This window comes from Zonotrichia albicollis, chromosome 11 (genome assembly GCF_047830755.1).
Source record: "Zonotrichia albicollis isolate bZonAlb1 chromosome 11, bZonAlb1.hap1, whole genome shotgun sequence".
Lineage (NCBI taxonomy): Eukaryota > Metazoa > Chordata > Aves > Passeriformes > Passerellidae > Zonotrichia > Zonotrichia albicollis.
This window is the reverse complement of record NC_133829.1, coordinates 8,731,791-8,753,647: the sequence shown is the minus strand read 5'-3', so window position 1 is coordinate 8,753,647 and position 21,857 is coordinate 8,731,791. Positions and strand designations below refer to the sequence as shown.

At 39.2% G+C, this 21,857-nt stretch overlaps 1 protein-coding gene across 7 annotated transcripts in view; it reads left to right on the top strand.

Annotated features, from left to right (window-relative positions):
- Positions 1 to 21,857, top strand: part of TMC3 (transmembrane channel like 3) — a 109,729-nt gene that overhangs the window by 73,504 nt on the left and 14,368 nt on the right. For 3 of the 7 annotated variants that reach the window (XM_074549260.1, XM_074549262.1, XM_074549259.1), the window contains 10 exons: positions 4,008 to 4,058; positions 5,092 to 5,201; positions 6,552 to 6,726; positions 7,086 to 14,907; positions 16,178 to 16,321; positions 17,598 to 17,673; positions 19,634 to 19,715; positions 20,109 to 20,215; positions 21,145 to 21,243; positions 21,336 to 21,478. In XM_074549260.1, coding sequence (XP_074405361.1) covers positions 14,798 to 14,907; positions 16,178 to 16,321; positions 17,598 to 17,673; positions 19,634 to 19,715; positions 20,109 to 20,215; positions 21,145 to 21,243; positions 21,336 to 21,478 — 761 coding nt within the window. In that variant the 5' untranslated portion in view covers positions 4,008 to 4,058; positions 5,092 to 5,201; positions 6,552 to 6,726; positions 7,086 to 14,797. Of the gene's footprint in view, positions 1 to 12; positions 3,935 to 4,007; positions 4,059 to 5,091; positions 5,202 to 6,551; positions 6,768 to 7,085; positions 14,908 to 16,177; positions 16,322 to 17,597; positions 17,674 to 19,633; positions 19,716 to 20,108; positions 20,216 to 21,144; positions 21,244 to 21,335; positions 21,479 to 21,857 lie in introns of those variants that run through there. The other 4 variants (XM_074549261.1, XM_014264691.3, XM_074549263.1 and 1 more) reach the window with 4 other exon arrangements.

Here is a 21,857-nt window from a genome sequence, read left to right as displayed (position 1 = left end):
AATATTCCAGTTATTTCCATAATTTTATCTAATATATAGATACATTAATATTAATGTCACACTTAGAAAAATTAAATACATGCAGGATATTTTATGGTTTAAAACAAATGAATTTAAAGGTAATGTTTATATTCATAATATATTTCAATAATAATTTCCTACTAATATTTAAAATCCATGTGTCATCATTTGGAAAAGAAATCCTACTTCAGAATGTAAAATATTCTAAAAATGTTAGGATTCATCACTGATTGAAAATGCTTGTTATGTATTTTATATATATATACATATATATATAAAATTTGTATGCACATATACATATATATGTATGCATATATGTGTATGTGTATTTATATATATAAAAAATAAAATTATTTCTCAGCAGGTGTTTTTAAACTCTCCAGACAACCACTACAGAACCTCAGTGAAAGGGAGAAAACAGTAATTTTTTGAGCAGGGGAAGTAAATATATTTTTACCCATCAACTGCTTTTACAATTTCTTCATATCTGTGTGCTTATTGATAAATCTTTCTTTTGCAGCTTCCTTTGTTCCCAAGCTTGGATAAAAAATTATAACTGCTTCTAAAAATCTGAGAATATTGCAGCACACTTTGTTTCACCTCAAAGGCTGATTTTGAATTGCGCATGAAAGTGTTCCATGTTTTCATATTCGTTTTTTAAGATTTAAAGTTTCCACAAATATTTACAACTTCCCACTCTTTTCTCACAACTAAGAAGTATAGATATAAAAAATCCACCCCCTCTGTTTTCACACTCTTTATCACATATTGAATTAAATTGGAAGGGAAAATGGAAAAGAGATTAAATTGCAATTATATTACTTTCTTCAAATGATCATAATTTGATTTAATTTCAAATAAAATATTAATAAAGTGCTAACTTGGTGGGAAATGCCATTAATGGAACAGTTTCCCAGGGAAACAGAAGCAAAGTGATTAACTGTCCTTTCTGCTTCAGTAATGAGATCTTTCTAAAATAAACAGTTTTGCCTGGTTTAGCACTTGTCTTATATATTTATGCCCAGTTCTAGAACCTCCTCATGTTCTGGACCTTGTTTGAGGATCTCTGTCTTAATTGTCACACTTTTTAGAGGTTGTAAATAGCAAGCTGCAAGAAAATCCTTTTTAGATTCTAGAATTAGAAATAGGGGGAAAAAATCACATACATGTCTAATTTCAATGACACAATGACTGAAAGTATCTTTAAACAATAAATGGGAAAGATGCTCATGAGCAAGTTCTTATGAAAAGATTCAGAGGCTCAAAATTAGATAATTTTAATGTACTCTTATGGTTGGTTTTCAGTTAGAAAATTGAGCTCCAGAAATGTCCCCCTGGCTAAATGAGGCTTTTGCAATGTTGAAATTAATCAATCAACTCTCCAATAAGAGCCAAGCCTCAAATCCACAAGCATGAAACAACAGCTAGTAATGGCCACGTGGATTGATTTCAGAAGGGGAAATGTGCACATTTGGGCTTAGAACAAAGCCTTTGTGGCCTTATCCAGAGGGGATATCTGTGTGACTCACATGCTTTGCATACACTGTAATAAAGAAAATTAAGGCACTGGGTTTAGATGAGGCCATGAAGGTTTATTCATGGTCAAAATCTAGACCAGAGCTTTTTTTTTTCCTGATGAGCAAGGTCCATGAAAGTCTGACACTGAATAATTTTATTCCCTCTTGGGGCAGAAAAAAAGGGATGTAAAAAACCCAAATGTACTAAATATATGTGTGATGGTAGTTTTTTTTTTTTAATTGGTTAATGGTTGAGCACAATTAAAGGATAAAATAGGATGTTGGCTTCTATGCTGAGGTTGTGGCTGAGGCTGGCATCAATTGTTTGTTTAAACTTTGGAAGAATCAGTCTGAAAAATGGTTTCATGGTAAAAATGAGGATGTAAATCTGTAAGTAATCATGCCTAAAGATGGGCTGGGTAGAAATAGGTAGGCTTTGGTTTGCTGTTTAGCCAAAGTTTGCTCCAACATTGGCATAATTAATGGATTTGAACAAGTGTAGCTATTCTGAACAGCAGAGAAACCTGACAATGAGCCAGGGTTCAACCAAGGGTGGGATAGAGATGGATTTTGGAGAAATCATATGTAGGGTTTTATTGTGGGACTTTGCAAACTAAGGCTGTTATTAGATATAGGCTAAGAAAGGGATTCTGGTTGTTTGACATTTAATACCCATTACAGAAGAGGTTTCTGGGCTAAAATCAGCACTGTGTCCTTCAGACCTCAGAAAATTACAATTATAAAGGCAAGTAGCTGTCCCTGGACTAAAGTGTTTGTGTTACCCATGCTAAAACTTGGATTTAGCTGCCCACACTCGCAGTGAGTGGGAGCCCTTGGCTGAGGTTGCTGTTTAGGTGCTGTTGATCTTCCCTGTCAGGGCAATGTTTCCAGGGCTAGGTGACCAGCCAAGCTTTTTCCTGCTCAAGCTTGTGTTTGGAGTTATGCATATGTTCCTCGGCTGAATTGGAGCTTAAGACCCACAGCTGGTGTCAAGCTAGGGAATGGCATGGCCAGTTACCAAAAAATCCAAAATGAGAAGGAACGGGCGGTGTAGTGAACAGGCACCGTGAGCAGGGAATGGCAGCCAAGCATGGGAGAGATGGAAGGTTTGGCAATCAGTGTAATTAACACAAAAAGCCTAATTGCAGAAAACAGAGATGCAGAAGCTTCAAAAGGACTTCCCAAAAAAAGATTGATTTTAAAAAAGCAGAAAGAAAAAATAATCTGATGCTGATTATTTGAATTGTGTGAAGCATATAACCAAAAAATAAGCAGAACAAAATGCCAAACAGGAAGGGAAAAAAAATCTAAACAATCGGAGAATTAATTAATTCTGCTTTTTAAAAAAATCGTTTTTAATGATGTTTTGACAAATGTCTCAAGGACTTGCATTTTTGAAAGAGGGACTTCTTGCAGTGCCCCATGCATTTGAGGCACTCTGAGCCCTGCAGCTCTGAGTGCTCGCTGCGATGCCACAGCCTCTGCAGCCATCTCGTGGGGACACTGTGCCTGGTCACCAGCAGAGCAGGCTGGCACACTGAGCTGGGCAGCAGCACAGCCTGCCTGGGACAGGCTCATCTCCAGGCTTTGCTTCCCTGTCACAATGAATTTTTTCTGGGGTGCAGTAGGCAGAGTCCTACAGCAGATGTCAGTGAGTAGTGACTGCTCATACTAGTAGCTGATTTCTCACTTGCATTCAAATCCTGGGCGTTTTTCCCTCCCTCATCATCACAGAGTAACTACAGGAGTGAGCATGCAGAGCCTGGGGCACTGGCTGCAAAGCAGGAAAGATCCCTTTCATGCTGGAGCTCCATCTCTTGTATCCTGGCAGAGCACACGACTTCCCAAAGGAGCTTGGAAGGGTTGGCTGTGTCTGACAGCAGCACCAATAGGCTGCAAGGCTGAACAATCTACTTCTGTTTCCTCCTCCAGTCAACTCAGATTCATTCTGTTTTTCTGTTCTCTCTGATTATACCCTTTCTGATCCAATCCTGCCAATTCAACCAGCCAAATTCAACTTGGGGATGGTATTTCCTTTTTCATAAGTGTTTGACTGTCTTCCTCTCTCTATCTTCTTGGCAGTTTTTTGCTTGGCAAATCAGTGAAAGAAAGGCTGCTCATTTCACTGGAAATAGCAATTGTTTTCCTGAGGGTTTTGTTTATTCAGCTTTCAGAAAGGCAGAGACCAAGCAGGCTGATTTGTCCTGACAGGATGAAGTGATGAAGGTACAGGAAATTCACTACATGGATTCTCCTCTAAGGACTATTAATGCCTTTTGACTATGCTCATCCCACTGCCAGCAGCCAGCCTTTAGCCCCAGCAGGTGCTGTTAAATATTCCAGGAGAAGCTTCCCTTGCTGCTTCCAGTGATTCACCAGCAGTTTGGGACACAAAGGTATCACAGGCTGCTCACCTAGCCAGGGATAAATATGTTCACCACTCTGAATACAATTTCTTTCAATACTTAGGGGAAGTTCCTGCAGATCCCTAGCAAGCTGGCCCACCACCACCATTCCCAGGTGAGCTGACCATGTTTAACCATCCACTTGACAATGGGAGGATTCCAGTCTTCAGGTTTGGTTCTGAATAACCTTGTTTCCTTGGCCTGGTGGGCAGACTGGAAATGATTTCTTGGTGACAAGTGGCTGTGTTCTAAATGTATGGGAGGTCATGGCAAAAGGCTTTGTGAAGAGCTGAGTAGCTGCAGAAGCTGAAGCCTTTGTTGCCTTCTCAATTCTCTGGCCTTAGTCCCCCACTGAAGTTTTTCTCTCAGCTGTGCTTCAATTGAAGCACAGAAAATTATTTAAAAAAAATTCTTTTCTTGCAGTTTGATCAGGAAATTGCATTTTATAGTAGCACTCATTTAAATGCTCAGAGACTAGTATCCCCCACAGATGCATGAAAAGGATTATACAGCCAAACCACCTATGTTTGTGTAAAAATCACCAAAAATTGATTAAGCAGTTGTCTACCAGATCTGATATGTGTGATGAGATATGAGAGCGAAATAGAAGTGTAATTTCCAGAGGTGTAGTAATTATTGATGTGGCTACAATTGATATGGGGGTTCTCAAAAATGTTTATTACTAAAAGAAAATGTTCAGACATCTCAAAGTTCCCCCTATAACTTCTGTTCCTAGAAATCTCTCAAGAATTTTCCTAACCTGATAATTTCTCTTTATGTGTTGCTCATGTTATTTGCTGAAACACACATGGTCCACAAACAACCAGTGAAACTCGTTGCTAAATGATCTTTGACACATTCTGAGATCTGATAAACAACATCTGTTTATCCCAGCAGTGTTTCAGAAGAATCCCTTTCAGGCTGGTTTGGATGTGGTGTGACTCAGAGCATCCTGGGTTCCAGCACTGGTGAAACCTGAAATGTGAAACTGATGAAACCTGTTCCCCTCAGTCCTTCCTGTAGTTGCCCTGCCGCATTTCCCACTTCTATCAAGTTTTTTGCAGACACTTTCCCTCTTCAGGGGACAAATGTTTTAGGCTTTGCTTTCATGCCTTCATTTTTCTTTCCACTATGGAATTTCTTGCAAGGTGCTGCCCTGGCCACAGGGAGGATGTGACCTTCAGGAATGGGTGCTTGAGACTTTTCACCTTCTAAAACTGAGATTTATGATCCAGTGACTTGAACCTTTCCTCTCCAGGTATTCTTGGTTTCTAATTGATCAGCAGCAAATCACATTGATGTTAAATGTTCCAGGAAATCAGTGTATGTCATCTCAAATGAGAGAATGTTGTTTAGCTACATTCATCTCAGATTCCAATTGTTTTGTGTCTGTGCATATCTATGGATTTATTCTGTTGGGTTTTTTTCCTCAAAGTACAGGTTCCTAATCTCATTGATTTGGTTTCTTTATTTTAGATTATGTTGCAAATTTCAAATCAGGCTACAAGAAAATCAGATTAGCTCCTTGTATTTAAACAGAACACTTAAATGTCTGGACTTGGTACTTAAAACTGATGTTTTACGGAATTTGTCTGGTTTGTGTGTGCAGGAGCAGCAGAGCACTCAGTATTGAATGCACCACCCCTCGATTTTATTTCAAGGAGACTTTTCACAATAAGTAAACAGTGGATTATACTAATGGTTTGAGAAAGTAATTTTCAGAAGTAGGCTCTGGCGGTTGAAATATCAATGCTGTTTCAACCGTTTCATTTACCTTCTACAAAAAGGACCACGAATCTGACAAATCACGTGTTCTGCACTCCAAGCTTGTTTTATGTTCTGACACTTCGAATATATTGATTTTATTATTCATCATTATGAGAAATAGAGATTAGTTTTATGAAAATTAGACAATGGAGTCACATTTCTGGGAAACATTACTCATTAGAATCAAATGCCTCCCTTTAGTATCAAAACCATCTAATTATTTACAAGAACTTCACATTTCAGCACAAGATGTTATTTCTCTAAATGGGAGTCTAAATATCCCTTCTTTTTGATTGCTTTGTTGATAAATGTTAATAATAATATTTAGTTTCTTAGTCACCTGTGGATATTAAGCACTTAATGTGACACTGAATATTTATGCTATATGGAAGAAGTAGTGCTTAAAAAGTTCACTAAAGAATTGAGCAAAAAAATTCAAGTGAGAAATATTCTATTCTTAATGCTTCTTATATTAAAAAGTAAAGAAAAATCCCTCAACCCTAAGTGAAAAAGTGGTGCAGTTTATATATCTCAGGGAGAAGGAGAATAATGAAAGCATTTTGCATAATATATAGGAAGATTTTTTTTTTTCCTAGTTGCTCACACCCTATTAGCAAATGAAAAGAATGGTCTTTGATTTTTAAATTCTGATATGGACTTTGAGTGGAGATTTAACTTTTACATCAGTTCCCTGTGACTTTAGTGCTCTCGGGTTTCTCTATGGGCATCCAATGCTCTGCAATTAAACCAGATACGTGTGACTGTATCTGGAGAATTTATTTGAGGGGTATTTTTTTTAGCTGAAAACACCTTCTTTTCGATGTTTTGCTTCTTTCCCTAGAGTCAGAGTAAATTTTCTTGGAGGCAAAGCACCATTCCCAGCGCAGACAGCACCATTCCCAAGGCAGCCGTGCAGAGGGAGCAGCTTGGCCACACGGTGGAGCGTTCGGATCTCTGCAGGGAAAACCCAAACGCTGCTGCCTGCCAGGAGCCTCCAGCAGAGAGGGATGTTGCAGGTGCTGAAAGTTCTCCTGGAAGCACCGATCTGATCTTTGCGGTGATTTATGTTCATACGTGCAATAAGGGTGGGGATGGCTTTTCCCCCTCCCAGGTCTGGAAGCAGCATCTAATGGAGAAATTAATTACCAGGGTGTTTAATTCAGGCAGCAAATCCAGGACTGCAGCATCTTATCCTCCTGCCACATTCAGGGGTTCATTTGTGTCCTTCTGCAGGTGAAGGGGTTCTCATCCCACTGATCACCCCTGGGTGCATCCAATTCTTCCCACAAACACATTTATGGTATAGACAGGGGCAGGGTGCTGTCCTCACCCTGTTCCCCCTGCAAAGCTCATGATTTGCTTTGCTTTCCTGCAGGCTCACCTTGGGCAGTGCTCGACTTGGACCACACAGAAGGGACAGGCTAAGGACCAGCAGAGATGCAGGAACTTTACTTAATAAATTTCTAATATATCCTCATTAACATAGAAGCCCTCCCAGAGTGCATATTAAGACAAAGCTTTTGGCATTTGTGCAGAGTTAAGGGAACATCTGTGTTTGTGATGGCAGAAGATTCATTGTGTGATAATAGAAACGGAGCCTCAAAGGAAAATCCCTTTATTCATGAAAAGTAAGAATTTTTATAAAAACTTTCACTCATGTTCTTTTTGTGTTTTTTTTTCTCAGATGTCACCACTTCCATAACTTTTTCTTTCCTATTGATAGACATGTTATCTATTTGAAAACAAGTACACATCATAAAAGGACTAATTAAACCATAAACCAATATTTTCAGTAGTTTATTTTTGTTCACCTTTATGTGCTTTGAAATACAATACAAATATAAAGGTTTGCACAGGCTGAATTAAATAGCTTCCTATTTTGGAGCTAGTTTAGTTTAGTCCTTTAAGCATTTAAACCACTTACCCAATTAAACAAATCAGGATTAGTTACAGCTAAGATGATTTACAAGTTGCAAAGAGATTGCACCCATTTAATTAAACCTAAACAAATTTATTCAATTCTTTTGATATGTTTTCTGCATATAGGTGTCTACTTAGAAATATTTTTAAATAGTGAAGAACTGCACATGTTAAAACCTTGAGAAGAATATATGGTGTTGTCTAAAAGTGTGAAAATTAAACACTGTAATGAGAACTTAATGATTATACCATGAGCAGGAAATACAAGAAAGGGAAGTGAAAAAAAAAGAAATCAGACTTAGTTTGTTGTTTAATCATAATAAAAAGTTAAATATTAATGATAGGTGGTGAGTCATAATTTTCTTATTAAGATTTAAATTGTTTTGCTTGAGCTGAGCCTTAGAGGCTGCTCATATGCATCTTCACAGCACATCTCAAATCTTAGATGGGTTAATTTAGCAAAGCCCTTGCTGGCTATTAAAGAGCTTTCTCAAAACATTCCGCCTACAGAGGAAATAAAATGTACCATGAGACCAGTGAACACCATAGATGAACTTCCAAAAAACCAGTGTGTGTTTAATGTGTGCTGGCAGGAGAGAGATCATTGCAGTAACTAAGAAAGTCTCTTCACTGCTTTATGATTTGAGGCTTTTCTTGTAACTTTTGGCCTCAAACATTTGATGTCCATAAGCTCAGTGATAATTAATTCAGCAGCAGATAAAGGTATTTGCATGGTGAGATCCTGGGAAGAAAGGACTGTTTGAAACATATGTATCAGGATATTGTTAGTGTTTACCCAATGTTTGTAAACTGCATTTTGTGTTTTTTTTATTGCTTTTGCACTGAGGGTAGCACCCATAAAAGACCCCAAATGCAAACCACAAAAAAGTCCAAGATCCTCACTTTAAAAAGTGGGTCAAGAAGGGATCATCCCTTGAAGACGTGAGTGTTCCATGTGGTCTCCTGGGACCTCGATTAATGCAAAGGCTGTTGGCCCTACTTACCATCCACTGAAGGCAGGGGAAAAAATGTGATTTTATTCATCATTGCAGTGTTCCCACTGTTCAGCTGAATCCCATCAATCCAGAACACTCAGAAGTTCCATAGCTGTGTCTTTTCCTTTTGAGACTGAAAAGCCATTATGAGAAAACTTGTTATATTGAAAAACCAAGGGTGCTAATGGATTATTGAGTGTCTGGGTTAACCTTACTAGAGATGTTTTCATTGGGATAACTCAATTTAATATAATATAATAGAATAGAATTTTCTAGTATATGTGAAAGTCTAAATCGTGGTGTGTAAAAGCAAAGATGAAAAGTCCCTTTGAGAAATCTGTTTGAAAGCTGATTATTTGAAATTGCTGTAACCTTATAACTGCTTGTCCTAGTGATGAGATAATGATATAATTCAGAAGTGGGAGGCTTAGTGATATATGTTTCATTTAGATTCCTCCTAATAGGTGACATTTGTTGAAAGCTGACTCTTGAACTGTGCTGCATGCCTTTGCTATCTATCTGCCTTGGAGCTGTTGGAGAATGTAATTGCATTTTGCTTCATTTCCTGTATAATTTATGTGAAAATCCCCCAGTGGTAGGAAAGTACAAAGCCCAGATAATGAGTAGGTGACGATGTATAAGATTTAGGATGGTTGTTTAGGCTGCAGCTTGAACTGCCCATGACTCAGGCACTTTCAAGGTCATCTGATATTCAGTAAGCTCAGGCAGCACAGTGCTTCTGAGACTGCATAAAATTAATAACATTTTGCCTACTTTTAATAAACATCAGTCTGAACATCCTTTTTTTTAGCTTTAGAGGCATGTCTTTAGGGTAGGATAAGAAGAAATTACTAATTTTGTTGCATTGAGTTATTGCAGTATTTATACCACACTGTCTTTCTGTGAAGAATATTTAAAGTCATTTTCTACAGGAGTGTAATATTTTGAGGTCTCCAAATCTTTTCTTTTTGTTTTTATACCCTTTCAGAGTTTTTCCCTCATAGTTTCTTGATCAATTTCTAGATCTGTTGTTTTTTTTTTTTAACTAATGTGTTAGGTGCTGCATTCAGGTGATCCTGTATCCACAGCCTGGTACCCCCAGCTTTCCCAAGCACAGTGTTGATGCAATATCCTGGAGGGCAAGAGGAATAAACTGATCTCTTTGCAGACAGTAATTTGAGGAGCTGCATTTGTGGTTTTTTTCTTGGACAAATGATGATTATTGTTTGCTAATGAGTTAAGCATTGTGTACCTAAACAATCTCCTGGGTTTTTAATAGGATTACTTACATTCCTTATGCAGTGAATTAAGCTCATCTGAATTTCCTTGTCCATTTTTTATGAACATCTCCTTTGTAAAGATGTTAGCCAATAAATGTAAGTGAACTAATCTTACTATTCCAATGCCAAACCCTTTAAAATTAGGGTGGGATTTTAAGCCTGGGAAATTGAATGGATGTCACAAAACCCAAGGAAACCAAAAATAGGTTTTTATGGATGTCTGCTCCAGATACATCCCACCTCTTCCAGGCTTTTGACTAGCAAGGTTGTCCCAAATATCACCACTCTGTAAAGTCCTGGGTATTCAGTTAGTTTCTGCCATTGTCAGTTCCTGGAATATTTTTCCTCTTCTAAAATGAGAAATTTCTTCTTTTTTTTTATCTATTTATTAAATAATCTAAAATTATCTTCTTCATTTTCACTGACTCCTAGGTCTGGCTTGTAACGACTCACGTAAGTCTGGAAAATAATTTGGTTACAGGGCTTTCAAAAAGGTCTCTGGTGAAATGCACACGTCTGTGGGATGCACATCAGACTGCTGGCAAAGAAAATACTCATTTCATCATTAAGCAAAGAAAATACTGATTTCCTCATAGCAGAAGAAGCTGCAGATTATATATTATTCTTGAAAAATCAGTTTTCTGATGGTGTACAATTGCTCTTTTGCCACCTGAAAGTTGAGAGCTGCAAGTCCCAGGGACAGTGAACCAAGCAGGGCTGCAAGCCAAGGCATCAGCTGAGCTGGCTGTAAAAGCTTTAATGCCTGTTCTGCCCCTCCATGGGTGTTTGGCTTGGCATGGGGATGTTTCCATTTGTCTTCAGCCCCTTTTTTCCCTTGGTTTTCTTCCTTACCCTCTGTCTTAGCACTGGTCTCTAAAACACTCCTGAAAATTTCCTGATTTCAATATATTTTCTTTTGAGTGGTATGTCAGAGAAATATGTATTTTAATAGTCATGAAACTCATCCCAGAATAAAACTAATCATCTCATGATGCTGTAAGATCAGTTAACTGCACAGAAGGAGCTTTTTAAAATGGATTTTTTTTTTTATGTGGGATGTGAATTCACAAAGAAAATTGAACTTCGATGGGAGCATTCCCCTTGATCCAAGTGTGATAAATGTCAGCAAGAGTTATGAACATGCTGAAATTGAAGAGCAGAACCTACCGTATGAAATTAGGCTGTCCAAACAATCTTAGCAGGAGAGAATGATTTACCAGAGCTCAGTAGATCAATTTTATTCCCAGTAAGTGAAAACTATTGCTTTGGCACTGTTACCCTGGAAATCCCATAACTGCTCTTATGTCCAGCTGCATATCTGGGGACTAAACAGGTGAACTGAGATTGCAAATTGAGAATTAAATGTCTGCCTTTGAAGTCTATGTCAAGTCTAACTTTTGATCTTAGTTCTTTCAGCTCTACAAGTCAAGGTCCTCTACTAGGAGGAGCTTCAATGTTTTCTCACAAACGTGGATGCTCTGCAGCACCACTGCCTATCACTGGGGTCAGTGAAAGTTGTCAGCACTACTGATAATTACTTCACTTAAAAATACACAAGATGTCTTGGTTAGTGTTTCCAAATGCTTTTTTCCCACCTTGGTTTTCCGTACTTAAGGATATGGAGGGATAATATTCTCTTTTTCTTACAAAGATGACTGGAAAACTTGTCCCTTTCTTAATTTTTAACCTTGAAATTCAGGTCAGCAATGTTCTGAATCTCCCAAGCAGGGAGATTTTGAAAAGGTCCTGAGTTGAACTGCAGTGCTGGAATGATGGGTAAAATGTAAACTCTACCTCTGTGGGAATAGAGCATATGGGAAAGAATAAAGCCTACTGTTTCCTTGAATTGTCAGTAAGCAGAGTTCACCAGCCCAGCTCCTTCCTGGGTAAGTGTTTGAAAATGCAAAATGATCCTGTGGATCAAATGTGAGTCTTCCTATTACACACAGAGAGCTGAAAGTTTTGCAGTAAAAGGCTAATGTCCTGTTTTACATCCTGTTAATAGCAATTGAAATCAAATCTATAACCCCTGTAGTATTCCCTCAGACTAAAACAAACCCAAGCAGGTTTCTGGATTCAATAGAGCAGATTGGAATGGGCAGCTGGGTGTTCTGGTTGCTGAACTGCTGGCTGAGTCGAAAAGCAAAACCAAAACCCTCTTTGTGATCTGAGTTAACACTTGAATTCTTTAGAGGCTCTTGCAGGGATCATGGACAACAGAGGATATTGCCAACTTCAGGGATGAGCCCTTGAAGCCTGCTTTCCATTTTCCCTGCATCTTTCTGTCAGATGGGCTTGAAATTCATAAGTCTCTTGCTGCTCATTGTGCTTTTAGTGTTTGGTAATAACTTCTCATGATGTATGTGCCTCCAGCACTGGCACTGTTAGAGCTGTATAAATGTCAGCCTTAAATTGTCCCTTTGTTTTTTTTTTTAGACTCTCAGCTTTCTTCTAACAAAGGGGAACAAAATTTTTCTGCCTTGTTGACACATTAACATGCACTAGCCAATTAAATCCATGTAAATCAGTAATGTTAGTGTTTTAATGGGTTTGGTAGGGCTGTAACACCATGGCATTGAAGGATACTGCTTTATTTGTGAAATAGTCATCTCTAGAAACTATAAATGATGTTAATCTCTCCACTGTGGTTCCTTTAGATGAAAAGTAGGACATCCAAAGTCTGAGGGAAAACAATGAGGCAGGAATGGTAGTACAGAAGGAGAGATATCTGTGTTTCTCTCCAGCAGATTTTGGAGATCTAGCTTATGTCTTCAGGGAAATTCAGGCATTACTGTGTCAAAACCTGTCTTTTGGGTGAGTGTTTATCTGCAACATGAGATACATTTATACACAAAGCTGGAATAAGCAGGGAGCTGATGGACTGTGTTAGAGGGGCACTCATCCTCATGAGCTGAGGCAGAAGAACCTACCCCCAGTGCTATGCCACTGGCTGAGATGCAAAGAAAAATAACTTCAGCCAAGGAAGGACATTTGAGCTCACGTATTCCTGCTTTTAAATTATATAACTGAAAATACATCTTGTGGCATGTCAAAAAAAGTGGTGATGTGGGTGTGTTTGCAGTTCTGTGAGCATCAAAGCTCTAAAGGGTGTTCCTGGCAACCAGAATAGCTCTTTTGTTTTTCCAGCTAGGAAGAGATGATAAGACTTTTAATGGAGATGTGCTTCTGGGCTGATATCTATTCCTTTTGGCTGTTTGCTTTCACTTGATGAATGGTCTGATAGAGAGAGGGTGATGGGATATTTTCTCCATCATGTGAACTGGAAGCCAAATAGGAAAGCCATTCAGTGGTTTGTGGATTTAGGAATGGTGCAGAAAGACTGAGATGTCAAAGTTCTAACAGCCTTTGTTTAACAGACTTAAAAAACAAATACAGTAAAAATAAAAAGTAAATTTTTCTGTGATCCATCCATGGTGAGCTGTAAACTGGAGTCCAGAGGCTTCAGTCTCTACTGGGGCTAAAGGAGGTGGGTGCAAGAAATGCTCAGACTGAAGCTGGGACTGGGGAGTTCAGTTCACAGAAAAAGCCCCACACAGTAAGTAGGTTTTGTTAGGCTTTAATAGTCATGCATATGACACATTCTGTAATGCAGAATACAGCTGAACTCTGAATAGGGGCATTTCTTTACCATTCTGCTTTATGCTAATGCAACACACAGATTACTAGGGAAGCTTCACCCAGCAAGAAAATTCTAGGCTTTATTGTGAGATATACATTTTGGAAATGCAGAATCATATTTATCTGGTCATCTCAGAAATTCAGTAAATTACACCAAATTAATTTACTCTTTCAATTCTGTAAGAAAAGATAAGGCTTGTGACCACTTAGCCCTTTGGTTATTTAACTGAATAAGTCTAGGACAATAGACAGTAAAAAAGTAAAACTTTTCACCAAGGGGCAGTATTTTAGATTAATTCAGGATGGAGAGAAAAAGCAGTCTGTGCTATTCTCTACAGGAAATTTAGAAGCAAGAACTAAATGTTCTTTTTGTCGGACGCTGCAAGGGAAAGTTAGCTACAACAGACCATTGATTTATGCAATCAAAATTGTTGCTGCACTGTGTGCAGAGCTATTAAGGAGAGAAAATACCAAGTTAGGAACAAGTAAAAACTCTCTTCAAACTATTCCTTTCACTCCCACTTTCTGAGCATCAAATTATGGCTGCAGGAACTATTAATATATTGTATTTTTTATCTGTTTTGCTATGTTTTAATAATGGCACCAGAATATCTGTAACTTCTGTGATGGAGAAAAGCTCTAAAAACTCACTTTCCTGGGCCCAGCAGAACCTGGAGAAGTTTATTCTATCCTGGAAAACAAGGCCAGCATCACAGAGATGCTGACAGAGAGGTTGTGTTGGTGCTGACTATAGAAAGGGTGTCAGGGGACTCTCCTTCACTAAAACTGGAAGCCCTGTGGGGCGATGACATTGCATGTTTCTCTGTTGCTAAAGGCCAAAACACCATCTTGCTTTTCCTGAGCAAGAACCTTGTGTCAAGCACAGGAAGCAGGAACACCAACAGCACCTACAGAGGGTTTGTTGGAAACACCACCCAGAGCCAGTGCAGTGGTGTGATGAGGGACGTCCCTCATCCACAACAAGGCAAACCTGGCTGTGCATTAGGCTGGATCTCCTTTGAGCTCTGCTTCCCACCTTGATCTGGCCTTGGAGGGGCAGTGGAGGGGCTGCAGTGTGCTGTGGCTTTAAGGCAGTGCCAGGCAGCAGCAGCTTCTCCAGGCTGGAGCAGCGGGCAGTGATCCTCTGCTCCACAGGGCTCGCTGCTCTCTGCTTAATAACATTTGGCTGCTGCTGAGACGCCTGCCCAGCGAGCTGCAGGCTGCCTCCAGCCCTGCAGAGTCCCACCTGCTCCATGGCAGCAGCTCCAGGCTCCCCTGCACCCAGAGCTGCCAAGTCCTGCAAGAAGCAGCGCACGGTGAAGCGGCAAACCGGCATCTACACCTACCAGGAGCCTCCCCACAGGTAAGGGACCCCCCCTCTCCTCAAGGGACAGGCTGCTTTGTCCAGCACAGCAGTGGGAGCTTGTCTTTTCACTTCCATGCAGACAGGGTGTGTGTCAGGCTGGGGAAGGTAGCCTGGTTTGAGTAACAGTGTGGTAGCATGGAAATGGTATGAGAAAAATCCTTCTCTGTATTTTAAGATGTGTTCCAAACCTCTTTGTTTTTCTTTATTTTGTCAAACTCATATTTCATACTGAAATATAAACACTGTACATAAAGCAAAGTAACTCCAAAGAGTTCAGGGTATATGGTAAGAAGTCTCGTTTTCTTCTCCTGTGCAATTACAAATTTCCCTTGAATGTCCCCTGTGACTGAAGGGACAGGACTGCAGACTAACAGATTAGTGGTCTGATGAAGTATGTCCCCCAAATATTATTCCATGGCATGGTTTAGGTTATGATTTATTTCTAAGTGATTAAAAGGCTGCCTTTTCAGCAAAATTGCAGAGAACTTTCCCAGCAAGTACATAGCCATAGAATTGGGAAAGTTCCTGGCTGGTGGTTGTTGCAGTACTTCAGATCCCTTCATGCCATTCAGGGAGACACAGTCACCGCAGGCTTTTAGACCTAAGCCTCTGTAAGAATGAATATTGCTGCTGTTTCATAGACCAACACAGCTACAGCAAGAGCTGTAGCTTAGCAAATGTGGTGACAGCATCAGAAAAGGTGATTTAATAATCATCCACAGAAATGCACAAAGCACATCAAAGCACAGGAATGTTTTCACAGGGACAAGTAATTCTTGGTATGTGGGGTCCCACACTCCTGTGCCCCTCAGCAGGGAAGAGGATTAAATGGTGACCATGACTGAATCACCTGCTCCCCCCATTCTAACAATAAAAAAATGGGTATGATTACTACATTAATGTTATCTACTCTTTCTGGAAATGTTTAGACAGCACTTTGTTCCAGAAAAATACACAGACAGTCTTGCTAGTGTGATGTAAAAGCTGAATGGCCTGAAATGCTTGAATAAGAAAGGCTGGGATTCATGGTCAGGAGTGGGGATAATTTATGACTGAACAGCAAGTGGTGGGGAGGGAAAGAAGTATGTCCTGGATATGGAGAAACCATCCAAATTATTAATCAACTTTAAAACAAGAAGGTTGTGTGAGTTCCCTTGTTCTTACAATGCTCCAAGAGTTGAATCCTGTGCGAATCAGTGCTTTGCTAGGAATCCCACAGAATAACTTGTCTCCTTTTTGCTCTCGTGGGTTATGTGCTGCCTGCCAGCAACTCAGAAGACGACGCTGGAGAAGAGAAGGCTGAGAGCCATGACCCAGAGCAGATCTTTCAGAACATCCAGTACCAGAAGGAGATCATGTCCAACATCCGCTGCCGGCCATGGCCCATGCGGCAGAAGCTGAGGGCGCTCAGGTAAAGGTGCCTGTGCAGAGATTTTCAGGCTCACTGACTGTGACAGTGCTCCCAGCCTCAGGAGGGAGCACAGGAATGATTTAGAACTGCTAGGCAAGTGTTCCAGGAGGATGCTCTGGGCAGATCTGAGGGCTGCCTGACACGGCAGCCTCTGGGTGTACAGTCTGTAAGGGAAATTGGTGCGTCTCTGTGGCTCCCTTTAGAAAGTCACAGAACAAAAAAAGAGCAAGAAATCACGCTTTGACTATTAACTGTTAAAAGAGACTGTCAGCTATTAATTTGTCTCAAGGAAGGCTGTTGGTAATGCTCCATAATATGTTTTTAAGGTAAATTGTTCCACTATGTCCCAAAAAGGAGAACCATTAATTACCTTTTAAGGTAATTAATGTATTTAAGGTGATTAAATACCTTTTTAAGGTAATTACATGGTAGGAGAACAGAAGCTGGTCATAGCTTCAGGCAACATATTGTAAATGCAGTAAATACTGGACACTTGTAGGTTTAAAAAGTATGGTCAGTGTACTAAGAACATGTTTCACAGTTTAGGATTTCAATTATTATAATTCCAGATTTCCAAAGAAAGAGCATGTGACTAACTCTTCAGGCCCATCTGTCTAAACTGTGTCAGGCCTTTCACCTCATGATCAGTGTGATGCTTGGGTTTTTTATTCCCTTTTGATCTGGCATTTTCTGTCCAAACCCTGTATGGTGCTCAGATGGCAATACAGCCATGAGGAATCCCTACCCAGCCAAGAGTCCTTGTGGGAAGCAAAAAGGGGTTTTTCTCTCTTAGAGTCTGTGACTTATTGCTTTCCTGTCCTTTTGATCAGATCTTGGTGGTCCCAATTCACCTTCTGCTGAGGTCAGACTGTGTATGGCCAGATGAACATGTAACTCTCACAGGACCACACCTGCAGAAGAGGTGTCAGTATCCACAGGAGATTGTCAGACTGTAAAGGGGATCTTGCTATTTTACTCACTTGGGTTCTACCATTTAAAAGAAAGACCTTGAAACAAAAGGACAGAGAAATAAATTAGAGGAACAGAAAACTCTCCCAGCAGTCAAACTCTTGAATGCCAAATTCTCTCAAAGTCTGAGTGGTTTTAAAGTATCAGTAAAAAGCTCAATAGTCAGAGAAAAAAGCATTGCCTGTGTTAGGAGCTGATGGTGGCACAGGCCATGGCTGTATTTCAGAGCATCTGAGCTCTCTGGCAGATGCTGTTGGTGCAGAATGAGAGATGTGAGTGATGCAGACTGACCTCCCCTCTCACGCAGGCAGGCCAAGGAGATCGTGCTCAAGTACGAGGGGAGGCTCACCAGAACCAGAGGGTACCAGGCTGCTGGGGCTGAGGTAAGGCTGCTTGGGCTCAAACCTTTGAAATTTCTTGTTCCCACCAATAAGCATTTGCAGTTCTGATTCAGGGAAGTGAGTGCTTGCTCTGCACTCCTGATACTTCAGCTCGCGACTGTAGAGAGAGAAAAAAACAGTTAAAACCTTCTTTATTGGTTTTTTTCCTTCTTCTCTTTTCCATTGTAATTTTAGTAATTACATTTTTGCAGACTAATTTCATGTGTTGAGGGATGAATATCCTTTTGTTAATGCAGTATAAGCTTTCTTTTCAGACAGCCTACAAATATTGATGCCTGTTAGAGGGGGTGATGTGAAAGGGATAACAACAAACATGATGCAGTATCCTCTGAAGAGCAATTTCAACAAACTGGGGCCACAGTTCAATAGCTTAGCATGAAAAATATGTCTGGCTTTTAGTTTGGAAGACAATCCTACAATAGCTTATGTTAAATACATTATTAAAGAAGAGGATTTGCTTGCATTATATTTAGAGAATTTGAATCAAATCTTAGCAAATCTATTTACACTACTGAAAACAGACACTGGCCTGAGTTTCTGGAAATTTATAATATTCAGGAAATAGTATTTAATCAGCAACCAAGAGAAGAATTCTTTAGTCATCTAAGCAGTCAAGAATATTTTTGTCATCAAAACAAGTAGACTTTTAATTAATAATTTATCTTAAATCAAAAAGGCAGGGTTAGGCCAATAGAACACCATGCATTTTATTCATATGAACAACTGAAGAGCTGCACATGTATCTGGTGCTCTGAGATGCTGGCCCCAATCTCAGAGCACTTTCCAAAAGAGTAAGTCTTCTTTTTTCTGCCATTGCATGTGTGGCAAATGCAGTGAAATGAAAATGCTGGTAAAATAAACACTATTTTTTGCCTTTGATATGAGTGGAACTAGGACTTTAGCTAGGAAGAAAGTGCTAAATCAGAATATCAGTAAATCAGAGATTGGGCTCGATGCTTGCTCATATAATTCTTCCTATACAAACACAAAAGGCTTTTAAATTATAGTTCCCAGTGAATAAAAGTTTATGTCTAATCTAATTGCTTCTGTTGTATTTTCTTGAAGACTTTCAGCAGTTAATTAGTACCAGCATTATGTGTAGGGGATTTGCATTCTTTTATCCTATCACAAATTAGGGGTATAGAATTTACATTAGGGCTAAATTCAGCAACATCAACAGAATGAGCTGCCTTTTTTTGGTGTGGGTTTTTTGGGTTTTTTTGGGTTGGTTTTTTTTTTTTTTTGTTTTAACTGGAAGAGATTTTTTTCCCCCACATATTTTCTTACAGAATAACCTGGTGACCAAGGAGACAAAAACTGTATCACAGCAAAACAAGCGATACATCATCAAAATTAGGAATTCAGTGGTTGAACACGCGCTAAGAACAAAATGCAGCTACTAGGCGTATATGTATTTACATAAGCTTTTCATATTTGCAAAATATGCCTTAAAATATAGGTGGGGTTTTAATATCCAGAAGTAAGAAAAATACTTTCTAATGCCTGGAATACAATTTTTTTTTCCTGTTGACACTGTGAAGTTATAGCTCTAACTCAACAATTCAAAAACTGTTCTCACTTTTGCCCAGGTGGACTTTACTACTTCTCCCCCAGGTGTACAGTGTGTGCAGGAAAAGCATCTGGCCAGGCAAAAATAGAGGTTGAATAAAGACTACAAAATATAACCACAGGATTTCTGCAGATGTTGGCTGCACAACGTAGAGCTGAGAATAAAGTAGTTAAATTTGCTGCTGTTGAATAAAAAAGCATATTTTTTCTCTAAGAGAATTTTCTTTGAGGCATTATGCTCCTAATAAGACCTTAGTCATCAATGTTTGGAGCAATTCTTTTGATAAAGACATGAGCAAAATACTCAGCGCTTCATTTTTATTTTTTTTTTTTTCATGTGAAGAAGTGTCATATTTCTCTGCTTTTTTCTCAGCTTTGGAAGAAGTTCATTCGACTTGCATACAATTTTGTGGTGATCTTTATTCCTTGGGAAATGAGAATAAAGAAAATCGAGAGTAAGTATAAAGAGTTCATGCTATTAGTAAAACACTTGCTAAAATGATGAGTCTTCTGATGTATCTTTTTAATGTATATTGAATTAAATATTTGGGAGGGAGTTAAATGAATATTTTCAGCAGTGAAATCTTTATTTAAAATTTTGGTTTTTAATCTTTTCCTGATGCCTCAGAAACTGCACAGTTCTCAATTATGGTCTTAGTTGGGGGGTAACTTTTGAAAAAGTCAATTTTGTCCTTGTGGGATTCTGAAAATGAAAAAATTCTCTAGTTTGCTGAATGCCCTCCATAAGAAAGGTTTTTCTTTTTGCCTGTTATTCAACCACTTCATGGATAAATGATTGAAGCTTTTATAGACTGTGCAGGTCACATAATGGTTTTTTGTGGTTTAAGGTCATTTTGGGTCTGGAGTCGCCTCTTACTTCATCTTCCTGAGATGGCTGTTTGGAATCAATATTGTCCTTACCATAATGACAGGAGCATTTGTAGTCCTACCAGAGGTAAGAACACACTGTTCATATTTACAGGGAAGCATTTACTGTTGAACTTTCCTTTCTCAATGGAACAAACACCACACTTTAAGTCATGCATCAGTTTAAAATGTACACTGCAAAATGAATTATTTAAAATTAATTCTCATATTAAGAGGTTTTTCTCTGCCAAAGGATAACAGACTTTTTCTATTAGTGTTCAAGATTGTATTTTGTCAACATGGTACTAATGTTTTTAGAGAATATGTTTTTATCTGATTACTAAAATAGAGAATCCATTCTTACAAGATGTAGTGGGTGTTGAGTACACTTAAGTCCTATTAGTGTCATTTTCACTAATGAGAAGTTTAAATGACACCAAGAAAAACAAACCATCCCTCTCCAGACTCCGGATTATTGTCCATTAGAAAACATTTCCTGAAAGTTCTGAACAGCCACAACTTTGTTTAGCTCTTGCATATGAGTAAGGCAGTTTAACTTAGTTCAATTATTCATATATATTATTTTGCCTCACCTACCCTGTGCTTTAATACTGTTTTCTGAACACATGGTTTTATTCTCACTGCACAAAATAAAAAAGTAAACATCCCTCGAACAAATAAAAAATAAACCAGAAAAAAAAGGTATTCACATTCACTTTTTAATTTTTAAGGAAAAGTAAATTTAATCCTGAACTATCATTTTGAGATCAAGCACTGCCCCATTTAATTTTGAAATGCTCACATTGAAAGCATGGCTTTTAAAGCTGGCGCAGTGCTGACACAGTGCTCGCTACCTTGAGAGCACCATCCAAGTGGGCAGCTCTTGATGGGTTCCACTGTGCTGCCCTGGCTCAGACGGGCTCGTGCAGCTCCTGAGACCTCTTCTCTGTTTTCCCCATCTCCTGACACCTCCCCTCTCTTTTCCCCATCTCCTGAGACCTCCTCTTTCTCCCGCAGCTCCTGGCCGGAGCCCCGTTCGGCAGCACGCTCAGCAAGACCATTCCCAAGGAGCACATTGCATCTGCTCAGGACCTGGACACCATCTGGTCCCTTGGGGCAAGACTCAAACCACTCTTTGTTATTTTGCTGTCACTGTTCTGTTGTGATTGTTGGTTACTGCTCTTACTGATGGGCTCTGGTTTTTGCAGGGCTACCTCCAGTACTCTGTTCTGTTTTATGGCTATTACGGCCGGGACAGGAAGATTGGGAAAGCTGGATACCGTCTGCCTCTTGCCTACTTCCTTGTTGGAATGGCTGTGTTTGCTTACAGCTTCATCATCCTTCTAAAAAAGTAAGACTGCCCATTTATTTATTGCTGTTCATAAACCTGTGTGCTCAGGCAATCAGCAATGGTATTTACTCCACTTCCTCTTTATTTAATCTGTGTAGTTCTATTAACATGCTCACCTCTGCTATTATCATGGAGGCAGAATGAGTTCAACTCTAGACTGCCCTTTATCTTGCTGTAATCCTCACCCTCTGTTCCAGTTCCCAGACTTTAAAGGAAGGGCAGCACAGATCATCTCTAAGTTTTGTCTCTGTGGAAGTCCTTTCCCCTCTTTTCTGTTATAAATAGTGTTATGACAGAAATTTCTATTTGAAGTGTAATGCTTTCAGCATTATTAATATTCCCATCTATTGAAATACAAATATAAAAGTGCCATCCTAGG